This window comes from Carica papaya, chromosome 3, assembly GCF_054855325.1.
Source record: "Carica papaya isolate Zhongbai chromosome 3, ASM5485532v1, whole genome shotgun sequence".
NCBI lineage: Eukaryota > Viridiplantae > Streptophyta > Magnoliopsida > Brassicales > Caricaceae > Carica > Carica papaya.
The window spans coordinates 13,032,075-13,055,226 of record NC_142311.1 but is presented as its reverse complement, the minus strand read 5'-3'; the positions used below and the strand labels follow the sequence as shown (position 1 = coordinate 13,055,226).

Below are 23,152 nucleotides of genomic sequence, written 5' to 3'. Positions count from 1 at the left end.
TTGCGTTGGCTCTGTCATTAACTTACCCTTTTATCCCTCCCCCCTTTAATTAAACCTTTCATTAACTAACATTTTTGTAATTAATTAATTGACCCGTCAACTAACCTAAAAATGTTAATTAAATTATAATTAACATTTTATACATGTATGTATATATTCACTGCAGCTAATCAGCTCCAACTTAATATCAGCAAGACTATTTTATTTATAGACATAATTAATATTTTTTTAAAAAATTGATTCACAATATAACATGATATTTTATTATGATTCAAAAATAAATTATTTAAAATTTTAATTATTTTGTATAATTATGCTATGAATATGAATTGTTACCAACTAGTGGCATATTAAAAAATATTAATTAATTTACTAAATATTTATCATAATCAAAAAATACAAAATATTTTAATTACGATAAATGCATTCATAAATATATGTTAAGTAATAGAATGGGTTAGTACTTAATTTGGTAGCAATACCCACATTTGTATTTTTATTTAAATATTTATTAAAATAATAAAAATCTATCTTCTTATGATAAATATACAAAATTTATGACATATATATTATTGTAGAAATTGTACCTAAATGTTAAATATAAAAAAATATAAATATTTATATACAAGTTTAAGATAAGGATCCAAATTTTGATTATTGCATAAAAGAAAGATTCACACAAATAGAATCATGATGTATTAAAAAAAAAAATAAAGGCCATAATTTTGGTTTTACAAATATTTTTAGGCAATTTTCAAATATTAATTTCCAATAATGACTGATGATAGCACAGCAGCTTCCATAAAATTGTCCCAGGTACTGAGACCCAATGTCCTGAAGCCACAATTTTCTCTCTCTCTTTCTTTGGGGCCTGGGCCACCACAACCACCCAACCAGCGATAAGAAACTATCCAATCAGAAACCGGGTCAACCCGATCGCGTCCCCCCATATCACACTGTTAACTTAACTGCATCCGACACTCAGTGGCAATCCTCTGTAAATTTAAAATCAAACCCTGGGCTATTCCCCTAACTACCCCTCAACCATATGCTTCCATCATCTTCTCCGTCAAGTCCAGTCGCCTTTACTCTCTCCCTCTTTTATCTCACTCACTGTCTCTCTCTCTCTCGGTCGGCTAACTTAAGCGGCATTTCTCCGCTAAATCTCTGTCGACTGTATCTCTCTCTGTTCACTTGATATCTTTACTCATATTTTCTGTTTATCCATCCATCTCTCTGTACACACACACACACACACACACACACACACACACACACACACACGCAGAAAGAACTGACAAAACACCTATACATATCTTACATATTGGCCCAGTGTGGTAGAATTGTGTAGATCTGAGTCAGGCGGCGCCAGATCGGAGTCCGAGGAGTGGCGCGATGGAGGAAGCTCTGGAACAGGCCCGAGCAAAGGACACGAAGGAGCGGATGGCTGCGGTGGAGCGACTGCACGAACTACTCGAAGCTTCTAGGAAGAGTCTGAGTCCGGCCGAGGTGACGTCGCTGGTGGATTGTTGCATGGATCTCCTCAAGGATAATAACTTCAGAGTCTCTGCGGGCGGTCTCCAGGCCCTCGCCTCCGCCGCCGTGCTCTCAGGGGAGCACCTTAAGTTGCACTTCAACGCTCTATTTCCTGCCGTTGTCGAGCGCTTAGGAGACGCCAAACAACCTGTCAGGGATGCTGCCAGGCGCCTCTTGCTCACTCTTATGGAGGTTGCATTCTCTAGAATTCTTCCTTCTTCTCATGCTTTGAATGTCAGCGGTACTTATGGCTGTGTGGCTGCGTGCTTTGTGCGTTCGCACATTAGAATACGTAGCTTATGTCTGACTATGTTTGTTTCTTTCAAGTTGTTGATTGATTTCGAATTTGTTGAGTCTGTTCGTAGATGTGTTTGCCTGGATCCTAAGTTAAATATACTCGTTGATGCTTGTATTGGTGTTAAATGCGGCAATAATCTAGAAACGCGGATTTGACAAGTTATGTCGTGGAATCTGTTTTAAATGCTATATCTTATTTCCAGCTTTTATGTCCGGTAATGACTGAAGTACGAATTGGAAAATGAGTTTGTGTGCAACCCTTTTTTTGTTTATTTAGTTGTGAATTTAACCTATCTGCTCCTGTGAACGGTTGCACTGTGGATATAATATAAGGCCGTTTCATTTCCTTCACGATTTCACTTTTCTTGCTTTGTTTAGCATAAATCTAAGGACCTTATGAAGTTCTTAAATGCTAAATAAATCAGGGTTGAGTCACAGACTTAAAGACCTTGGTTCTTTTGGGTGGAAGAAGTTATGAATAAAGAAAGTAACAGATACAGCAATTGCTTAAAATAATGATTCTTGTGCTGCAGGTTTCTTCACCTACAATTGTGGTTGAAAGAGCAGGTTCCTATGCTTGGATGCACAAAAGCTGGAGAGTCCGTGAAGAGTTTGCGCGCACTGTGACATCAGCAATCGGTCTTTTTGCATCTACTGAGCTTCCCCTCCAGCGGGCTATTCTTCCTCCTGTATGATCATTCATGATTTTATACAAGAATAAGCAACGAAAGAAAGTGGGAGTAACTTTCTAAAATTTCTTTGATTTCAGATTTTACAGATGTTGAGTGACTCAAATCAAGCTGTCAGGGAAGCAGCTACATTGTGCATTGAGGTTAGTATAACAAGGGGCATGGTTATCCTTGATTCGTTCATTATAAAAGTTTAGCTGTATCCCCCACTGAACTTAAATTAGTGTACTCTTAATTCCATCTTCTAATATAGTTATTGCTAAATTCATCTACTTTTTTGAATATTCAAATATATGAGCCTTTTGAGCTAAAAGTTAATAGGTAATTCCTAGGAAGATCGACAGAGCAACTTCTAAACTTCTGGCCTTTATAGGGACATCTTGATTTCATGAGTGGAAGCTTGGCTTTCTCTCACGTCCAAATTCCCTTTTATGATAGAGGCAGTGGATTAGTTGAAATGTGAATTAGAAAGTGAATTGAGAAATATGTTAATATGTATAACCATGTTAGTGGTAAATTTGGTATCATGGCATGAATTGAGTTTGCAATTTTTTGGAATATTGGTTTTAGTGGTCTCTTGTAAATTACTCTAAGCATGCTTTTAAACCATTGATTTCTTGGACCTTTCTGACATCTATATCACTAGGGAAAGAAAGAAACCTTTGAATGTTCATGTAAGTTTCTAGTTTTTGCAGATTCATTCTTAAATGATTTGGTATTAGTGTTTTGTTTTGGAAGGTTTACTGGATGTTATTCCGGCCGAAACAGTCTAGTACTCTGCTATTTGTGAACGTCCAGTCCACTCAGTGCTATTTTGATGACTAGTCCAGTTGCAGTTTCGTGTTTTTGAATTGTGTATGGAGCTCTAATAATATTCTTCATTTTCAGGAGATGTATGCGCAGGGAGGGTCTCAGTTCCGCGATGAACTTCAGCGCCATCATCTTCCTGCATATATGGTGGTTATCTGATATTATTTTCACGTCAATTTGCAATTTCATTTTTTATACTTTCTTGGATGTGCAAATTTATCATGGATGATCATCCCTCATCAGCTCATTGTTGGGCACTCTTTATCTTTTTTGTCTGCTTGATTTCATGTTGTGCACTATGCAATTGAAGTTTTTCTTAATGATCACTGTGATTATACTGCTTACTGAAAGAAATAGGGATATAAATGTAAAGCTATTTCTCTTTTTTAAGTGAGTACATGACTGCAGGTTAAAGAAATTAATGCTAGGCTAGAGAAGATTGAACCACAGGTTCGATCATCTGATGGACTTGCTGGTAATTTTGCCATTGGAGAGATAAAGTCTGTAAGCACAAACCCCAAGAGAAGTAGTCCAAAGGCCAAGACTTCCACTAGGGAGACTTCTCTTTTTGGAGGTTAGTGTCTGTTTTTTGAGTTTTGTGGATATTGAAACATTTTGCTACTGTTACTGACTTTTTAAAAATGTCTTTCCAAAATTGTCTTCATATTTTCAGATCCTGGGTCAAAGACTTCATCAATTTTTAAAACATTTGATGTTTAATTTCATGATTATTTTGTCCTCTTTAGGTGAAGGTGATGTGACAGAAAAACCCATTGAGCCAGTTAAAGTCTACTCGGAAAAGGAACTAGTAAGAGAAATTGAAAAAATTGCATCGACCCTTGTACCCGAAAAGGACTGGCCAATTCGCATTGCGGCCATGCAGAGAGTTGAGGGCCTTGTTTCAGGAGGTTCGTACTTGCCGTATCATCTCTTGCCTCTTCTCTCCTGGTTTTTTCTTTTACCTCCATAGTTGTCAGGATATGTGTTTGCAACAATTAAAGGATGTTCATTCATGGTACAATTCATTATTTAAAAAAAAAAAAAAAAAAAAAAAAAACAGAATTCATGGTACCATTCAATTGCAGGAGAATGTTTCTTTTTTTCTTCTTTTTTTAATTCTATTTATTTATTGGTAATTTGAGGAAGAAATACCCATATATATGGTCGAAAAATATTCTTATTTTATTTCAAAACAAAAAACAAACAATTCTTATCAGGTGCCGCTGACTACCCTTCTTTCCGGGGACTTCTGAAACAACTTGTTGGTCCACTAAGCACGCAGTTGTCTGACCGAAGATCTAGCATTGTGAAGCAGGTGTTTAGCTATTGCTTTCTCCTTTTATTTTCAAGAAGATTACTGAAGTGTTTCCAACAGTGTTTATATTCATAGGATATATTGTCTAAGTGATCTTTACGAGATATGAATATTTAGCTTGTAATCAATATAAGAAAATTTCTTTACTTTCATAAATAGTTAGCTTGTGATCAAAATATTTGCTGCGTTTCTTGAACATTTAGCTGGATATTTACGTATGAGGTTATCCATATAAACTTAAATTAACATGAGCTAAAAGGTATTATAATTGGTAAATAAAAGACCATCCCTGTGTTGTAATCTTGATTATATTTCTAGAGGATTCATCTTTAGAACTTTTTGGAAAAACAAATTGTCAAATCACCTATGCTTCTTTCCACGAGGAAAATGGCTTTTTCAAGTTTAAACCATGAAATGCTCATTTGTCTTATTTTTTTAAAAAGCTCTTTTATCTTTAAATTGAGTTAATTTGCAGTATTCGGGATTTCACTCTTGAAAAAATATTGAAATCTGGGATCGTGTAATCTTTCCATCTGACTTAGTCATCCTCTTCATTTTATGAAAGATTTAGGGAACTTTGCTGACACTCTAATTGCATTGTAAATTTTTTGTACATGGGCAGACACCCTTTTGGTGCCAATATTAATATATATTTCACAATTTTTTTTTTTTAAGTTTTTCCATCTGATTCTCAATCTGTCTGAGTAGGTCTCAATGTGCATGCATGCTACTTTTGACTGGGAGGATGGTAAACATTTTACTATTGAACAGTCAGTGTACTTGGAGTTGTGTTGAAGGGACCTTTTTGTTTACAACCCAGAATTCTTTTCTATTGATAACAATGAGTTCGCTGTTATTAGGCTCTTTTGCCATTCCTAAGTTCTCTTGTTTATCCTTAAGACCCAAAAAAGGGGCAAACTTAAAACATCAACCTGATGAAGGGTATTTGTAGCTGTGTTTCTCACACTTGAGAAGCTAGACTACCTCTGGTTTTTATCCAAGCTAGCTACACTAACTGACTAAGATTACTTGTTAAAATTGTGAGTGTCATTCCTTCTACGTTTTATGTTGTGCTGGGAATTTTGGAGGGCCAGGATAATGATTCGACTGTTGAGAAGGCAGTAAACATGATGCAATCAACATCAAAGGCACTTGCCTGTTATTTCTGTAGCCTTTGAATTCTTCTTGATATGTATATTGTTGTTTCTCACCTTTTTTTTCCCCAGTTAATTAATCTAGTTTTTGTTCCCAAGGCTTACCAACTGTTCTTTTTCCCCCTTTTCATAGTCTCCAACTCTAGGCGCAAAATGGTGAAACCCACTGAATATTGTATAACATAGAAATTTTTCACATCAAGCTTTAGAAGCTTGCATGGTTTAATTTTGTCCTAGAAGACAAGTTTTCTACAGGAAAAAACTGGCCAAGGGCTGTTCCTGCTACATTTTACATTATTATCAGAATTCTGAATTGGTAGTATAGTTAATGTTACTGCTGAAGGGCCAACATATTTGGTGGGAGCAATGTCAAAGGCTCTTGTCTATTTCTTTTCTCCCCAGTTATGAATACTGTTATTGCTAAGCTTGTTTGTTTATTTGTTTTGTTCCTAGGCTTGTCATCTTTTATCCTTTTTATCAAAGGAGCTTTTGGGTGATTTCGAGGCGTGTGCTGAGATGTTCATTCCCGTAAGTTCAACCTGCTATTCTAACTATCATAATCATAACATGCATGATGTTTTCTATTAATTCTCTGATATGATAATCAGGTCCTTTTCAAGCTGGTTGTGATTACTGTACTTGTAATTGCAGAGTCTGCTGATAACTGCATAAAAACGGTAATTTTTCCCTTTTTATTCCTATGTACTAATTACCTTTTTCATTTCTTTTCAATTATGTTCTATCTTTTATTTTTCCTCTTTGCATGCTCTTTTACTTAATCTTTTTGTACTTCCAGATGTTGCGTAACTGCAAAGTATCCCGCGTGCTTCCCCGTATAGCTGATTGTGCAAAGAATGACCGAAGTGCCGTGCTCCGTGCCAGGTCTTGCAGCCTTTTCGTGCTTTATTGTGCTGTTTCTTCTGGTTCCATTAGAGGCAATTTATATTATCCATTGCTTTGCAGATGTTGTGAATATGCGTTATTGATACTTGAGCATTGGGCAGACGCACCAGAAATACAGAGATCTGCTGACCTATACGAAGACCTGATTAAGTGTTGTGTTGCAGATGCAATGAGTGAGGTATTGATGTTGTAATTTCTTTCAATTGTTTTGGTATATGTTCTTGTCATATTTTCGTGCTATCTGGATTCCCACTTTTATTATTGTTTTCTGTTTCACGTCCATTCATTTTTTCTGTTCTTTTTTTTAAAAAAAAATTTAATCTATTATATGCTTCAAATATTCAATGAGCTGGTAATTGCAAAAAGTGAATTGCAAAATCATTCCTTTTCCCCTGATATTTTGTTACTAAAGGTTCTGTTAAGAAGTTAAGCTATCAATTAACAGGTACGTTCAACTGCAAGAACATGCTATAGAATGTTTGCAAAAACGTGGCCAGAACGTTCACGGCGCTTATTTTCATCCTTCGACACTGTTATTCAAAGGGTATTCTCCTTCATCTATATGAGATGTCTATATATACACCATTAAGATCAAAGTCATCTTTAGTTTTTCTTTCTTCCCTTGACAGATTATAAATGAAGAAGATGGGAGTATGCATAGGCGACATGCTTCTCCTTCCCTTCGTGATAGAAGCTCACAGCTGTCTTTCAACCAGACATCTGCCTCCTCTAACCTCCCTGGATATGGGACTTCTGCTATAGTTGCAATGGATAGAAGTTCAAGCTTACCCTCAGGGACATCTCTTTCTTCTGGGTTGCTTCTGTCACAGGCCAAGTCCCTTAGTAAAAGTTCTGAACGTAGTCTGGAAAGTGTGTTGCATGCTAGTAAGCAGAAGGTTACTGCAATCGAAAGCATGCTTAGAGGTTTGGATATATCTGAGAAACAGAATCCTTCAGCTCTTCGATCAACTAGCTTGGATCTAGGTATTGTGTCACTTTTAATACTGAATATTTTTCTTCATCTGCTTAGAGTCTGAAGTCATTCACTGATGCTGTTAGGATAATCTGCTAATGACAAATGAGTTGCATTTTAAGTTAGCTATGAGCGGCTAAATTTCTTTTAATTGGCCCCTAGTGCAGGAGTTGACCCTCCATCATCTCGTGATCCCCCTTTCCCTGCTGCAGTTCCAGCTTCAAATAATCTAAGCTCTTTAATGGCTGAATCAACTGCCTCTAGTGTTAGTAAAAGTGTTAACCGCAATGGTGGGCTGATTTTGTCTGATATCATTACTCAAATTCAAGCTTCAAAAGATTCTAGTAAACTATCTTCTCGCAATAATGCAGCAATGGACTCTCAGCCTACTTTTTCAGCTAAGAGAGTATCTGAAAGACAAGAAAGAGGTTTGGTTGAGGAGAATAATGACACCAGAGAGGCTAGGCGTTTTATGAATACCCACGTCGATAGACAGTATTTGGACACACCTTATAGAGATCTAAACTTGAGGGATTCACACAACAGTTATGTTCCCAATTTTCAGAGACCTCTTTTGAGAAAGCATGCTGCAGGACGAATGTCTGCAGGCAGGAGGAGGAGTTTTGACGATAGCCAGCTATCTCTAGGGGAAATGTCAAATTATGTTGATGGTCCAACATCTCTTCACGATGCTCTAAGTGAGGGACTCAGTCCAAGTTCTGACTGGTCTGCCAGGGTTGCTGCTTTTAATTATCTTCGATCTTTGTTGCAGCAAGGCCCAAAAGGTGTTCAAGAAGTAATGCAGAACTTTGAGAAGGTCATGAAGTTGTTTTTTCAGCACTTGGATGATCCCCACCATAAAGTTGCACAAGCAGCTCTATCTACACTGGCAGATATTATACCATCATGCCGAAAGCCCTTTGAGAGTTATATGGAAAGGATTCTGCCCCATGTATTCTCCCGGTTAATTGATCCAAAAGAGTTAGTTAGACAACCTTGCTCAACAACCTTGGAAATTATTAGCAAAACTTATAGTACAGATTCTCTGTTACCCGCTTTGCTCCGTTCATTAGATGAACAGAGATCACCAAAGGCCAAATTGGCTGTGATTGAATTTGCAATTAGTTCTTTTAATAAGCATTCAATGAATACTGAAGGCTATGGTAACAGCGGCATCTTGAAGCTATGGCTTGCTAAGTTGACGCCATTAGCTCATGATAAGAATACCAAACTGAAGGAAGCAGCTATTACATGTATCATATCTGTCTACTCTCACTTTGATTCAACAGGTGTCCTTAATTTCATTCTTAGTTTATCTGTCGAAGAACAGAATTCCTTGAGACGGGCCCTTAAACAATATACTCCTCGCATTGAAGTGGACTTAATGAACTACTTGCAGAACAAGAAAGAGAGACAGCGACTGAAGTCCTCTTTTGACCCATTTGATGTTGTTGGAACATCTTCCGAAGAAGGATTTGTCGGTGCATCCAAAAAGAGTAATTTCTTTGGAAGGTATTCTGCTGGTTCTGTTGATAGTGATGGTGGCAGAAAGTGGGGTTCCACTCATGAATCAAGTCTAATCACATGTGGTACTGGTCAAGCACTTTCTGACGATACCCTGGAGAATGCGTATCAGAATCTTGAGACTGGTTCTAATGCTGATGTGTCAAAAGGAAAGGATTTGACATACTTACTTAGTTCAACAGGTCAGAATATGGCATCCCATGCTGGTCGTACAGAAAATTTTGACACTGCCTTAAAGTTGGAGGGTTTGTCTACTCCACGCCTCGACATCAATGGTCTAAAGAGCTCTAACCTCCTTGGGAATGGACAAGAGAATGAATTGCCACATGACTTGGGTCTTAATGATCATAATCTTTCCCCCATCAAGGTTAACTCTATCCCAGAAAGTGGCCCAAGCATTCCTCAAATCCTTCACGTGGTAATTTTTGTAATTCTAGTCTTCCTTTATTTTGATAGTAATTAATTGGTGCAATTAATCTAGTTGAATGTATTTGTTTACTTCCTCAAGTCTTAGTGTTTGGCAAAACATATGTGACAAATATTGTCTGAGATAAATATATGTGCCAAATATTTATGCTTCACATTTTGTAGATTGGCAATGGGAGTGATGAAAGCCCTACTGCAAACAAACGTGGTGCGCTTCAGCAATTAATTGAAGCTTCTGTGGCTAATGATCATTCAATCTGGAACAAGGTATTATCAGTTTTCTCATTCTAGATTCATTTTCCTTGTCTATATGTACAGATACAACTTTATGAGGGATAGGTGGGTAGGATAATTAACTTTTTCCTCTTGTAGGATGAAGAGAACTTTTAGGCTCTAGTCTACTTGTATATATTCAAACATTCGGATAAGCATCTTTTTCCTTTTTGGTTCTTTATAGTGGACTTAATTTATTTTCAATTAGAAGGGAATTGATTTTCCCTCTTCATTTTGCATTCTGTTATTTTCTGTGCGTGGGTGTCTTAGAATATAACTCAAGAGATGGGGTTTGCTATTTTTGCATGCCATAAAATCTCCATCTATTGATTTGACCATATCTGACAGCTAATTTACAGACAAAATTTTGATAGACTACATATCAATATGAATGGTTTTGGTGTGTATGTTGAACTCATAGACATATATACCTTGTTACCTTCCTCCAGTTGGTGTCCTTTACACAGCCAGGAAGGTGGGTTGTTGTCCTTTATTATGCCAAATTCTCTTCCGTTGAGATAAATTGGTACTTGATTCTTTTTGTTTTATCGTTGAAGTGGTTTTCCTTGGAGATGAAAAATTTGCCTCCTGATAGGTTCCTTAAAAATAAAGCGTCAATATTTATGTTCTCTGCCAAATATCATAAAATACTGCTCTGCTATAATTTTGTTTGCTTTCGACTATGCTAATGTTACCTCCATTTCATATCTGCAGTACTTCAATCAGATTTTGACAGTTGTACTTGAAGTACTGGATGATACTGATTTGTCCATTCGGGAACTTGTTATTTCATTGATTATCGAAATACTCAAAAACCAGGTATATGATGTTTTCTTTATATGATTATTTGGGGGACAATGTCCTGGTGTGGTTTTCTTTTTTAAATTTTTTTCTATGATATGCTGTTGACAAATCCAGTTACTGTTATGTTTGGCGATTCCAGAAAGATGCCATGGAAGATTCTATTGAGATAGTAATTGAGAAGTTGCTTCACGTTACAAAAGATATCGTTCCAAAAGTAATTTACTTCTATTAATTTATTTTGTTCGGTATTTTCTCGCATGGTTCAAATCATCTCATTTTGCACTCCGTATCCAGGTATCAAATGAAGCCGAGCATTGTTTGACTATTATTTTGTCTCAGTATGATCCATTCAGATGTTTGAGTGTATGTCCTGAGATCTTCCTCTCTTTAATGCAGACACAAAATGTTTGGCTTTTTTCCCCTTCTTTTACTCAGAGGTCTGTGGTTATGGCCAGTGATCCTATTATGACTAATTTTGCAGGTTATTGCTCCCCTGTTGGTCACTGAAGATGAGAAAACTCTTGTTACTTGCATAAACTGTTTAACAAAGGTACCTTCCCCTTTTGACATGGGATAATGAGGAGTTAATGTCATATATTCTGTCCGGTTATCCAGGCTTATATTGTATGTTGATGCACTGTGTCAGATAGAGGTCAATGTGCATTACAATTTGTTCACCTTGGAATTAGTTTCATATTAGTATTATTTTTAGAGTACTGTAAATATGCAAGTCCTGTAAATTGTGAAGTTCTTTAATTGAGTAATATCTTATTTTTGGAGAACATTATTTTTTCTGTGGATTATGGGCTTTTTTTTAAGTGAACCCTAAGTTCGTAATAAACTTGAGCGATATCAAGTAAGCATTTCTCTTTTTGAGGGGATCAAGCTAATTCATTCATGCTTCCAAGTGCATCTTGCCCGATCATTTTATCTGTGATCATCTATTCCCTAGGCAAAACAAAAATTTCTATGAAGAAATCCTAGAAAGATTTTATGTGCATGAAGTTTCTATCTTTTGGCTTTAAAATGGGGTTTAGATTATGCAATGTAGTGAATAAAAGGAAAGAATGGAGTTTAGAGATAAAGAGGCGAAGAGAGAAGGAAGGTATTGGACGGAAACAGCACATTGTGGCATGAGGGTTGCTCATTTCAAGTGAAGGTTGCCTATATTCCTAGATAGGTGTCATTACCTTTTGGGAGAGTTGAAATTCTCTGACTTTGACTAGTATCCATTATTTTCATGCTTGCTACATTCCGTGGGCAAAATATTCAGAATATCATGCTTCAAATTTGAGTAGATTTGTGCTTTCATTATCAGTGGCTATATTGCTCATATTCTTTATTTTCTTTTCAGCTTGTCAGCCGGCTATCTCAGGATGAACTAATGACCCAGTTGCCATCATTTTTGCCTGCTCTTTTTGAAGCTTTTGGAAACCAGAGTGCAGATGTTCGGAAGGTAATAATTATTTTTTCCTTGGCATGTGAGATTTGTATACTTTTCGCCCATTTGCAGGATAAAAATCCTTCTACTCTCAAAAACCTTTCGGCTCATCTCGTGGATCTTTGCCAGATGAGAAAACTGTTTCTGTAAAAATGGAACAACAAATAGTTAGAATTTGCTGTCAGGAAGGATGCCAGTGATTTTGTTCTTCTGAATAAATTTCCTTATTTTTTGGGTCTGGATGGCATTTTGTTCTGCTCATTTTCATGGTTCAAGAAATGCAAAAGATTAGTACTCCCTTAATAAAATATTTTATAGTTTTTATCTTTTAAATTTGCTATTACTTTTTGAAATAAAAGTAGTATGATATGATTCATTCACAAGCATCAAGGGTTGCAAATCCATTTACAAAGATATATACATATCAATCAAAATGGTTAATAAGATCTCTAAGATCCTCCAAATAGTAAAAGGATGACTCATAATAAGAAGACTGGAACCATTTATTGTTAACCTATCAAAATTAGATTACATGTCCTCAAAAGTTCTCACGCTCTTCTCTTTCCATCCAACCTAAAATGTGGCAAAAAGGATGAGGTTATTTTGCTTCTTCACACTGTTGATTCCTTTCCACGCCCAAATTTCATCCCTTACCAAATTAGCCATCACCCAGTTAATATCCAAGAGGCTATAAATAAGGGTCCACAGTTTGCATCAAATGGACAACGCAGAAGGACCAAAATCCTGTCTTTCCTAATCAGTTTGTCCAGAATTGAAATGCAAACTTTACCTGTCTTCCTAGCAAAGAAGGCAACTCTAGATGGAGTGTTAACCTTCTATACTTGCCTGAACGGAAAATCTGTATGCTTGACCTTTCTTTTAGTCAAGTGATTATAGAAGGATCTAACAGAAAATATTCCTCTAGCATTGAGCCTTCATTGTGGTTGGTCTATCGTCCCATCAATTCTAACCCTAGCAAGGGCAAAGAATAAATCCTCATATTCTTAACTTCTTAGTTGTTGCAATTTCACATGATCTCCATAGACCACTCTTCCTTCCCCATAGTGCTATGGTAGGACTCTTGAATTGAGATATTCTTGTACCGAGCAATAGGATAAATCTGGGATAACTATTATCTGAGTGTGCCAACCTCCAATTAGGACTCATGCCATAAACTGACCTTGTGCCTGGTACTGACTCTCCAGCTGATAGAATCCTAGAAATTTCTCCTACTCATACAGATTATTTTCTGCATTCTGTTATCATGGGGTCTAGACAAAAGCCTAGTCTACCAGCCTTTGTCCATAGTACCAAATTTCGCCTCAATCACCTTTCACCACAGACTACCAATTTCATTCATCAATCTCTAAAACCATTTTTCCCCAAGGAGCCATAGTAGCCTCCACTATAGATATTAAATCTATAGACTTTTTGAGTTCATCTCAAGGCACTCGATGATATTTTCTTCTTTTTTTAGTGTCTCTCCATAAGAGTCAATATTGAATTGATTTAATTTCTTGGTCACATTCATAAAGATCGTTAATAAGAACATATAATAAATGGAAATATTGGCCATAGTGCTCTTGGTAAGAGCAAATCTCCTCCTCCCTTCCCCATCTTCCTTTTAGATAAAAAGTTTCTCTTTCATCCAGCCAACTGCTGATCGAACCTCGCCACCACAAGGTCCCAAGTCACAACATTCTTGTATTTGTCACCCATGAACCCCAAATATTTGCTCGATAAGTTCATGCTCTTGCATCCAATAATTCTAGATAATTTGTTGGTGTCCCTTATCACCTAGTCTTACAAATTCAACTTGGAAGTGTTCATGTTGAGACTAGATACTGCGAAAGCTTAGTAGAATACATCTGAAGTTAAAGTAAAGCCCTCTCATTCGGTCTGGAGAAAAGTTAAGTATCATCAGTAAAACATTAATGAGTTACCTCCACTAGATGCTCACTATCGCCCCACTATTAACCCTTTAAATATCTCAAGCTCTCTAGCCTCCAAAGACATTATGTCAATATAAGAAACTGTTAAGTAGTCTTTCTCTCGTGACATTGGATGTTAGTAATGATAGCCCTCACTGGAGCCTTATTAAGAATAGGTCATTCACGGTTAAGTCTTTCTACATGTAGTTATTCAAGCATGATGACAATGATGTTAGATTCCTGGACAAATAAATTTGGAAGGTAAGAGCCCCTTTTGTATATTGTTTTTCATGCGGAAGACTAGTAGGGAATGTATCTCAACAAGTTACAAGCTGAGGAGACGGGGTGAGATTTTGGTGAATGCTTGTTATATGTGCAGGAGGGCTGAGGAGAACTGTGACTATGTATTGTTCTGGTGTCTGGTGGTGTACAAACTTTACACTATGTTTTGTGGGACGTATCAGTTGGTGATGGTAGGATCGATGAGAGATGAAATTTGAGCGTGGAGGGGCATCAAGAGACAAAGGAAACAAGTGGACTTAATGCTGCTTACTATCTTTTGGACAGTGTGGTAGGAAAGGAACAAAAGGGCTTTTAATAGGGTGAATGATGTGAATGAGTTTGATCTACTTAAGAGCAGATGGTTGCTGATATTTTGTTATTGGGTCATTCTTCACAGTCTATGAAGGATTTAAGGTACATAGATTGGCAACCCCTAAGTCCCCATATTAATAATACACTCACATATTTTATTTTTTTTAGAAGTACTCCTATAATAATATTGAATAGAGGAAGGGATAGGGGATAGGGGATAACCTTACCTGAGATTTTTGGTACATCTGGAAAACGAAGATGGACCCCTATTAACCATAAGAGCAAGAAAGGTTGTTGAGATGCTTGAGCTAATCCATTTGCAACCTCTTAGTGCCATATTAATAATACACTCACTTTTTTTTTCCAAAATAGTTAGTAGAAGGGACAGGGGATCACCTTGCCTGAGATCTTTGGTACCTCTGAAAAAAGATGATGGACCCCCTTATTAACCATAAGAGCGATAAAGGTTATTGAGATGCTTGAGCTAATCCATTTGCATTATTTGTCACCAAAACCCAATTGCTTCAATATGTAATTAAGGAAGTTCCCATTCACATAAATATAGATTTTCTCCATATCAAGCTTGCAAAGAGCACCCTCCTATATTCTTGTGTTGCATTTCATCCATGGTCTCATTTACAAATAGGCTGCAGCGAAGATCTATTTTCCCCTCATAAAAGTATTTTGACACTTACCCACCACCCTCAACATCACTTTAGTCATTCTCCTTATAAACAATCTCTATTAAACTAATAGATTTGAAATCCTTGATACTTATCTTCCTCTCCACCTTAGAATAAGCACCAAAAAGGTAGAGTTTGAACATTTTACGAAGGACTTAAACTCATGAAACTCATTAAATAGTTTGATAATATCGTCTTTAATTACATGTCAAAGCTTTTGGTGGGAAACTCGTGCTAAAACCATTAGGTTCCGGAGCTTTCTCCTTCGTGGATTGCATAAGACTCTCTAAAATCTCCTCCTTAGGAAAATCCTTTTCAAGAGATTACAGCTTTGTTCATCCAAGGACATAAAAGTAAGGCCATCCAACTTAAACCTTCCAACAAAATCCTCAGAGTATAACTTGCTGAAAAAAGATTCTACTCATTTCCTTAAGTTCTCATTCCCCTTCACCACATGGCCATCATTATCTAACTCCTCCATATAATTGATTTTCCTGTGATGATTAGGCATAAAGTGAAAGAATCTCATATTTCTGTCTTCCTTCTGGATCCATCTAGTTTGCAGTTTTTATCTTCGTGAGATTTCTTCCATTTGCATTCTGTTTGCTAACTAAAGCCCAATAGATCCTACCCAAGCCAAATTTTTTAGTGGACAAACCTCTCTCTCCTTTTATATGGTGAAGTTCCTCAAGGTCCTGGATTAAGGACTGAGTGAGTATCGCTTCTCCTTCCAATTCCTTACATCACTTCTTAATTTCAGCTTTAACCACCCCTAAGTTCCTATCCACCCTGTAGCTAGCATTTCCTTCCACCCTCACCCTATTCCACCAATGAACTTTGGACCATTTATCTTTAAATCTGAAGGGAGAGAGTCCCCATTTTATCCCATCAGAGCCTAAAGATATGGGGAAGTGATCAGAATAGTACACTACAAAATTTTTTGGCATAACTCCTATATATGAAATTGATATATAGATGGCACAAAGAATCTATCAATTCTGAAATTAATATATAGCCTTATATCCAATGGTTGTAACCTATCTAAGGTCTCTTGGAACTCATCAGCACAAATTCTGGAGAAGTGTTCGCCTGATCTATTCTGTTTGTACAGGACCATATTAAGCAACCTCCTATAATCTATGGGAGATTTCCATTTCTTTTACATTCATCCAAGTCCTTCCACGATTGCCCCTCTTTCTTCCTTCACCTTTTCCATATACCCCAATAGACACTCACTTCCACCTATTCTTTCTATCTTTAAATAAACATGAGTAAAGTAGTTTTCAATCAAAAACTCTGTACAACTAAGAACTCCATCATTCTATAAGAAAAGAATCCCACCATTAGCCCAATTAGCAGGAAGCTCCTTCCATCCTATCTCCCTGACCTTCCAAAGGTCGTAGGCCATGTCAGTCAATATGAAGCTCATTTTAATTTTCTTAAGGCAAATAACCTTAGGTTTCCATCTTATCATACAATCTCTTGTCAAATGTACTTATTACGATCATTGATTCGTCTAAATTCTAAGAGATGATATTTATAACATTGAGTATATTTAAGATCATCCCTTCTTCCTTCTTCTACCCCTTAGATTATCGTAGTTGAGGGTTTACTGCAGCTTCTTCAATTCTCTAGTCTTGTCTACCCCCTGTGTGCTCTTATCTGAAGGTTTTGACCAGCCCCATTCACCTTCTCCCTTTTTATTTTTTCAATCTCCCTAAAAAGTATCATATCTTGTTCATCGAGTCTTTCTAAATTGACCTCAAACATTTTACTGATCCACTGTATGTTTTGTTGGACCAATCTAGAATTGTCTTCTTCACTCAGATCTCCCCTGATCGGGGATTCACATCCTCCGCAACCAACACAACCTCTTGCACCACAATTATCTACCTGCTCTAGACTCTCCGTCGACATCAATCCTCATTGCTGAAGTCACTGCCAATGGTAAAAGAAAGGTCCTGCCAGCCTTCTTGGTGAGTCCATGCACTGCTTGCCCTTCTTCTACTTCCAACATCATTTCATCTTTCCTTTCTTCTTCCTCTCCATTCTACCAGATTCCTCCTTTCTCTGTTGCCTTCTTCACTGCCAGAATTTGTCACCCCCGTCTTGCACCATACATGGTTCTTCACCTTCTTCCCTTACCTAGTTCGGATTTTTGTCCTTGTTGGTCACAGGTCTCCATTAGCACAAGGGGCCCAATCTCGCATTGTTTGATCCATTTTCCTTTTATGGCCCAACTAAATTTCAACTTTTTACCAACCTTCCCCCTTCTTATTGGGCTCATTAAGCAGAGGTCCATTCAGGGCCCTAACTTCCCCAAAACAACACATCTTCCTTGCGTTTTGGTAAAATTTAAATTTCACTGAACCATCTTGCAATCAGGTCTCTTCTTCCCCATCCAGTTCCCCTCTCTCTTCCCCTCTTTCACCATTTCAACAAAATTCATCTCTCCCCTAACCTCCAGCCTCTCGATCAGCTCCACTTTACAACCTGGGCATCTTAGCGTACTAGGAGTTGTGTTGTGCACCACCATCTAGCAATGCTACATGTTAGAAAAATAAATCCACAATATGTATACAATCACAATAAAATAGAATAAAAATAAGAAAAGACACAAAATTTAACGTAGCTTGGCAAGTATGCCTACATATATGGGTAAGACCGGGAAAAAAATTTTCCATTATGATAAAATGAGAGTACGTAAATCTTTATATAGACAGTTTCTGGGTCTTTCCCCTAAAATATTTCTCTAGATATACACAAAATATCACCGTAACCAAGCCACATCAACACTATGTTCTTTGGGGGCCCAGTTTCAGCACCTTTTGTTGTACAAACACCCTGAACTTCCTTCCCACCATTTTGAACAAATGCCTCTATCATCCTTCACCACCCTCTGGCCTGTGCACCTTCCAGGATGAAATTCAATCTAGCTTCCTCTCGCTTCTTCTCTGTAATAACCAAGAACTTATCCTGTTTTTTGCTTCCCATGGTCACCCAAAGTTTGTGGTTGCTACTTGCCGTATTCTGCCCCTGGAAGTTCTCTTTTTCCGTCCAGTAAAACTCCTGCAGAGCACCCGGTAGTTACTTGACCTCGTCCTCTCAGAATGTGATGGTCGACCTAAATCTTCTCCCATTTTCACTCATCCAGATGCCTTTCTCTTTCTTCCCCGCGAAACTGGCGTCAAGAATCTTGCTTTCTATGACCAGAAATTTTCTGGTCGGAGAAAGCACTATGACCTCGCCACTTGCCATGGGGCATGAGCTAGGAGAAAACAGGTAACCGTACAGAGATTCATGGCCCACGTCCGTGCAGATTCTCTCAATCCTTTTTGTACACTTGTGTTCAAGTAACATTTTTCTCTTTATTTTCTAAATTTGCATGTATGTATATATGTGTATATATATTGATACGTGCTTATATGATGCTTCAGATGTTCAAAACAGTTCTTTAGAAAATATTTAAAACAGCTTTTTTATTCTTCTTAAACTCATGTTACTTTTTCACTATTACTTCCTAAATCTTCTTTTTGTTTTCAACTGCTGCACATGTTTTTGTGTATAAAGACATTTGAGTTTAGAAATGAAATAAAAAATAATTTCATGGACCAAATGGAGCATAGAATTTTAGAGTTTCCAGTTCTATCGGCTAGGATTTGGAACTGTATTTTTTAGTTTTCAATTCTTTGATAGTTCAGTGGTTTGTGGTTTTGGGAGGGCTTGCATGATATACTAGTAGTGCATTAGAATTGTCTCCAACCTGATATTTTTCAATTAGGTGGAATGTGAGTCTCTATCTTTTTGGGTTTTTGTTCCATTTGGAATGTTTTTCCAATCAGAAAGGTAATGCAGCTTTGAGATTTTGAGGAAAATTCTGCGTAGGATTCAAGGTTTCAAAGTAGGCATGGGATTTTGACGTTTACTAACTATCTTAGTGTAACCCTTAGGTCCATCAACTGTTCACCAAATGTTTAATTGTTGTTGCTTAAGTACATGGGCTCACATGTTTGCTTCATCCTGAATCCAAAGGCAAAATTGGAATATGAAAATATTTTCTTTCTAATTCTCTGTAACCAAAGAGAGAAGAAAATTGCAGTAAGGTAAATAAACTCCTTCACTCTGGTCCCCACTGTGTGAGTTTTGAGCATCACAAATTTAGACCAGGGGTCTACGGGTTTAGAATTCACTTGGAAACACCATGCTAAATTATTACTTCGGACAATAGTTAAATTTTTTGTGGAAAAAAAGGAAAAGAACCAAACAGCAAAAACTTCACTGGTAGGAAGTACTCTGAGGACTCATCACGGACGGAGCAATGACAGCACCAAACCACTTGGGCAGTTTTTGGTAGTTCTGCCATACTCCTTTACCAGTCTTCTGCTTTTTTCTAACTAGTCAGCTTTGCCAGCTTGAAGCACGTGAGAAAGAGATCCTATCGACTCTTGTAATCTACTAATAGTCAGCACTAGCAACCAATAGCAAGTCCCTACATTCCTTTTATGCCGGAGACATTCCAGAGACTCAGGAAGATTACATTGGAGAACAGGACATATCAAACTCAAGAATTTTGCCATCTCTTTAAGATGTACATCGTACCCCATTACCCCTTTCCTGCCTCCTTTTATTTAAAGGGGATATGGGGAGGGAAGGGGGTAGGATTAGTAAGAACTAGAGAGAATTTTTGTGCATGCATTCTCCTTTTCATTGATGATTTGGGTTCGCTTATTATCTCTCTTTGATCTTGTATCTGTTAGGTTACCAAGAAAACGGGAAGAATTTATTCCTTAATTCCAAATTTCAACCGTCTGCTGAACAGTTGATAAATTGGAGTCACATCCCATATTCTATAGAGATTTTTTATGTTTATTTTTGAATTAGTTCCTATAGTGATTTTTTCTGAAACCCAGGGTTTTAATCTCGCATTTTTCATTCCGTCAACATTGCATCATTGGAGAACTCATGATTCTATTGCTTGGGGGGTTGGGGTGATGCCATGACCAGTGATCTGTTCAAGATTTTTTTTTTTTTGCTATGATGTGTTGTAGAGTTAATTGTTTCGTCACTGTTATGGTATATATTTCATTCAGTTAATCGATATTGTTTTTCTATAACGCCTCTAAAATGTTGAATCCTGTGTACCTAAACCAATTCCACATCATAAAAGAATTTGATAATGAAGGTCAATATAAAGGCTCAGGTTACTAATAATTTAAACCTGAGTTTTTAGAGTCGATGATTTGAGTCAGAAAAGTTATTAGGTCATTAGACTTTTGTTTTGAAACTGTTATAAACAGTATTTGAGAAAATCAAGTGATAATTTTATTTGGACTCTTTTTGATTCAACTGTATCTTTAGAGAAAACTGTAATTATTGAGTTCAATGTAAAAACTCAAATCATTGGGTCGTGCTTGAGTCTGGAGTATGACAGTTATGATTTATTTTAATTTTCTATCTTATATATGGTCTGGTTATTTGATTGCATGTTGGCACTGGATTTGCAGACTGTTGTTTTCTGCTTGGTTGATATCTATATCATGCTGGGGAAGTCATTTTTGCCATACTTGGAGGGTCTCAATAGCACACAGTTACGACTGGTTACAATTTATGCTAATCGGATCTCACAGGCGAGGACAGGTACCCCTATAGATGCTAACCATGGTTAGCTAGTTCTCTTTCTGAGCAAACTGTGGGTTTTGGGTGTTGGCTTATTCATTGTTGTGTATTTTGTATATGTGTGAATGCATTTTGAGGGTGGCTTTTCTGTATTTTTATATGTTTCTAGTTCCATTTTTTAACACTTGCTTGGTTTGGAGGAAGAGTGTGCTCAGTAGAGAACGAGTATGTAAGTGGACTTTTGTGCCCCTGTTGTAGAATTGCTATGTATTTAGCTCCTGTCTATTATATTGAGAAAGAAATATGGTTTTGGGATAAATGCCAGTTGCGTACAAGCAGGATTTAAATTCCTATAATTATCCATGAATTAGCTGTACGAGACTTCATTGGCTATGTTTTTTTTTTTTAATGAGGGTGGAAACCGCCTTTTGCAAGATATGAATCCATGCCCTAATAAGATTGCGTGAAGAGGGCTACTCTGCCCGGGTCACTTCATTTGCATTCTTGAAAGTGTTGTCTGACCACAAAACAAGATACTTTGCGTATTGCATTTTCTGCACTTTTCTGCTAATTAATTTGTATTTACGTTTGAGATTTTAATTCAAATTCTAATTTTCTAGAATATGAATACAATAAAAATAGAAGAAAAATTTAAATAACAATAACATTCAAATTTTATCAATTTTATGACCAGTTTAATTAATTATTTTACATATACATTTTTTTTTTTTATAAATGAGAATTCAAATATGTGGTTGTAAAGGGGAAGGACAACTTCCGTATTCTCCTGTTTTTGTTACTGCGACTGTTCGATTTGTGATTTTTTCCCTAGGTTTCTCGTGTAGGCTGTTTATTTATGCTTGCATTGACTAGTAGATCGGTGGATTAATATTACATAATGTTTAGCAGTAAAATGAAAGGTATTAAAATTGGGAAAAATATTTTTTAAAACATTTTTTTAAAGTCCAAATTAGGTTGATTTGTCAAAGTTTATTTAGTGAATAATAAATTAATAAATAAAATAAAAATCCATTACCACGAAATTCAATGTAAAGAAAATTGTCTTTAAGAAAAAAAATATGTAAACAGTAATTTAATTTTACCCATCAAGAATAAAAACAAACTAAAAAAAGAATTAAACTAAATGAATCAGGCTTACAAGTATGGTGGATGTTATGAATTCCATTACATATCATTGGAGTTATTGTTTGCTTAATTTACTTTTGGAATGACCTATTTTTCACTAAACTAAAAATAAAAAATAAATTATATAAGTTACTTTTTTTTCCCTTTCTATGAAAAGCACTCATGTCAAAAGATTGCTCCCAAGAAAAAACCCTAGAACAGTAAAGTGCAAAGATGTGCGACATATAGGTAGTACACGACTATACGTTGAAACTTTGTGGTAAAACATATTGTTAGATATACCAACTACAATTTAATCTGAATTAATCACCTAGCTTCAAAGTTTATAATCATGAATTTCCTCTTTCGTGATATACTTAGTATACCTTCTATTAAATGTGTCAAATAAATAGTATATTAGGGAGGCAAATATTAAATAAGAGTAATATTCTACCTATAAAAATATTACAAAAATTGCTTATAATTTGATGATGTGAAGATGGATAATTCACATTTTTCTATTTATATAAGTTGATCTATCGGTTTGTTTGTAAATTTTATATTCTTTATACTTTTAACATTTTTCATAAAATAATATCCAAAAACTATATATGTCTCGTGATACTTATGATTCTAAATCAATTTCTTTTAATGTAAGAAATCCTCAGTTACGCGTGAAAATCTGATTTACAAGTCATAAGAAACGTGAATCTCATTCAAAGATTCTATTTTATTACAACTCATATCTGCAGCTACTTCTTTTCCGCATCTTACGCTTCTTACAGTGATACTTATAATCCCGAATCAGTTTCTTTTAATATAAGAAATCCTCAGTTATGCGTGAAAATCTAATCTACTGGTAACAAGAAGCATGAATCTCATTCTAAGATTCTCCTTTATCCCAACTCATATCTACAACTACTTTTTTCCGCATCTTTCGTTTCTTATAGTGATACTTATGATCCCGAATCAGTTTCTTTTAATGCAAGAGATCCTCAGCTATGCGTGAAAATCTAATTTACAATCCAAAAAAAGCATGAATCTCATTTTGAGATTCT

General features: G+C 36.3%; 1 protein-coding gene across 2 annotated transcripts; it reads left to right on the top strand.

Moving 5' to 3' along the window:
• The first annotated feature begins 984 nt into the window (after positions 1 to 984).
• On the top strand, positions 985 to 21,288 carry CLASP (CLIP-associated protein). 2 transcript variants are annotated; one of them, XM_022051493.2, is made up of 21 exons: positions 987 to 1,728; positions 2,367 to 2,522; positions 2,603 to 2,665; positions 3,411 to 3,479; positions 3,741 to 3,906; positions 4,079 to 4,240; positions 4,550 to 4,647; positions 6,255 to 6,329; positions 6,410 to 6,478; positions 6,598 to 6,683; positions 6,765 to 6,882; positions 7,150 to 7,248; positions 7,334 to 7,688; positions 7,845 to 9,619; positions 9,793 to 9,894; positions 10,615 to 10,719; positions 10,844 to 10,918; positions 10,999 to 11,067; positions 11,186 to 11,254; positions 12,059 to 12,160; positions 20,858 to 21,288. In XM_022051493.2, exons 1-21 carry the CDS (start codon positions 1,396 to 1,398, stop codon positions 21,017 to 21,019), a joined length of 4,308 nt encoding a protein of 1,435 aa, XP_021907185.2. In that variant the 5' UTR covers positions 987 to 1,395; the 3' UTR covers positions 21,020 to 21,288. The 2 variants fall into 2 exon arrangements, with proteins under 2 accessions (XP_088072066.1, XP_021907185.2); XM_088215940.1 differs by lacking the exons at positions 10,999 to 11,067; positions 11,186 to 11,254; positions 12,059 to 12,160; positions 20,858 to 21,288 and having other exon boundaries at positions 985 to 1,728; positions 10,819 to 10,918.
• The last annotated feature ends 1,864 nt before the right edge of the window (positions 21,289 to 23,152 follow it).

Coding starts and splice junctions, on each gene's coding strand:
- CLASP (XM_022051493.2), top strand. CDS start 1,396: ATGGAGGAAGCTCTGGAACAGGCCCGAGCAAAGGACACGAAGGAGCGG. Junction 3,480..3,740: donor ATCATCTTCCTGCATATATG/GTGGTTATCTGA, acceptor ACATGACTGCAG/GTTAAAGAAATTAATGCTAG. Junction 12,161..20,857: donor AGAGTGCAGATGTTCGGAAG/GTAATAATTATT, acceptor CTGGATTTGCAG/ACTGTTGTTTTCTGCTTGGT.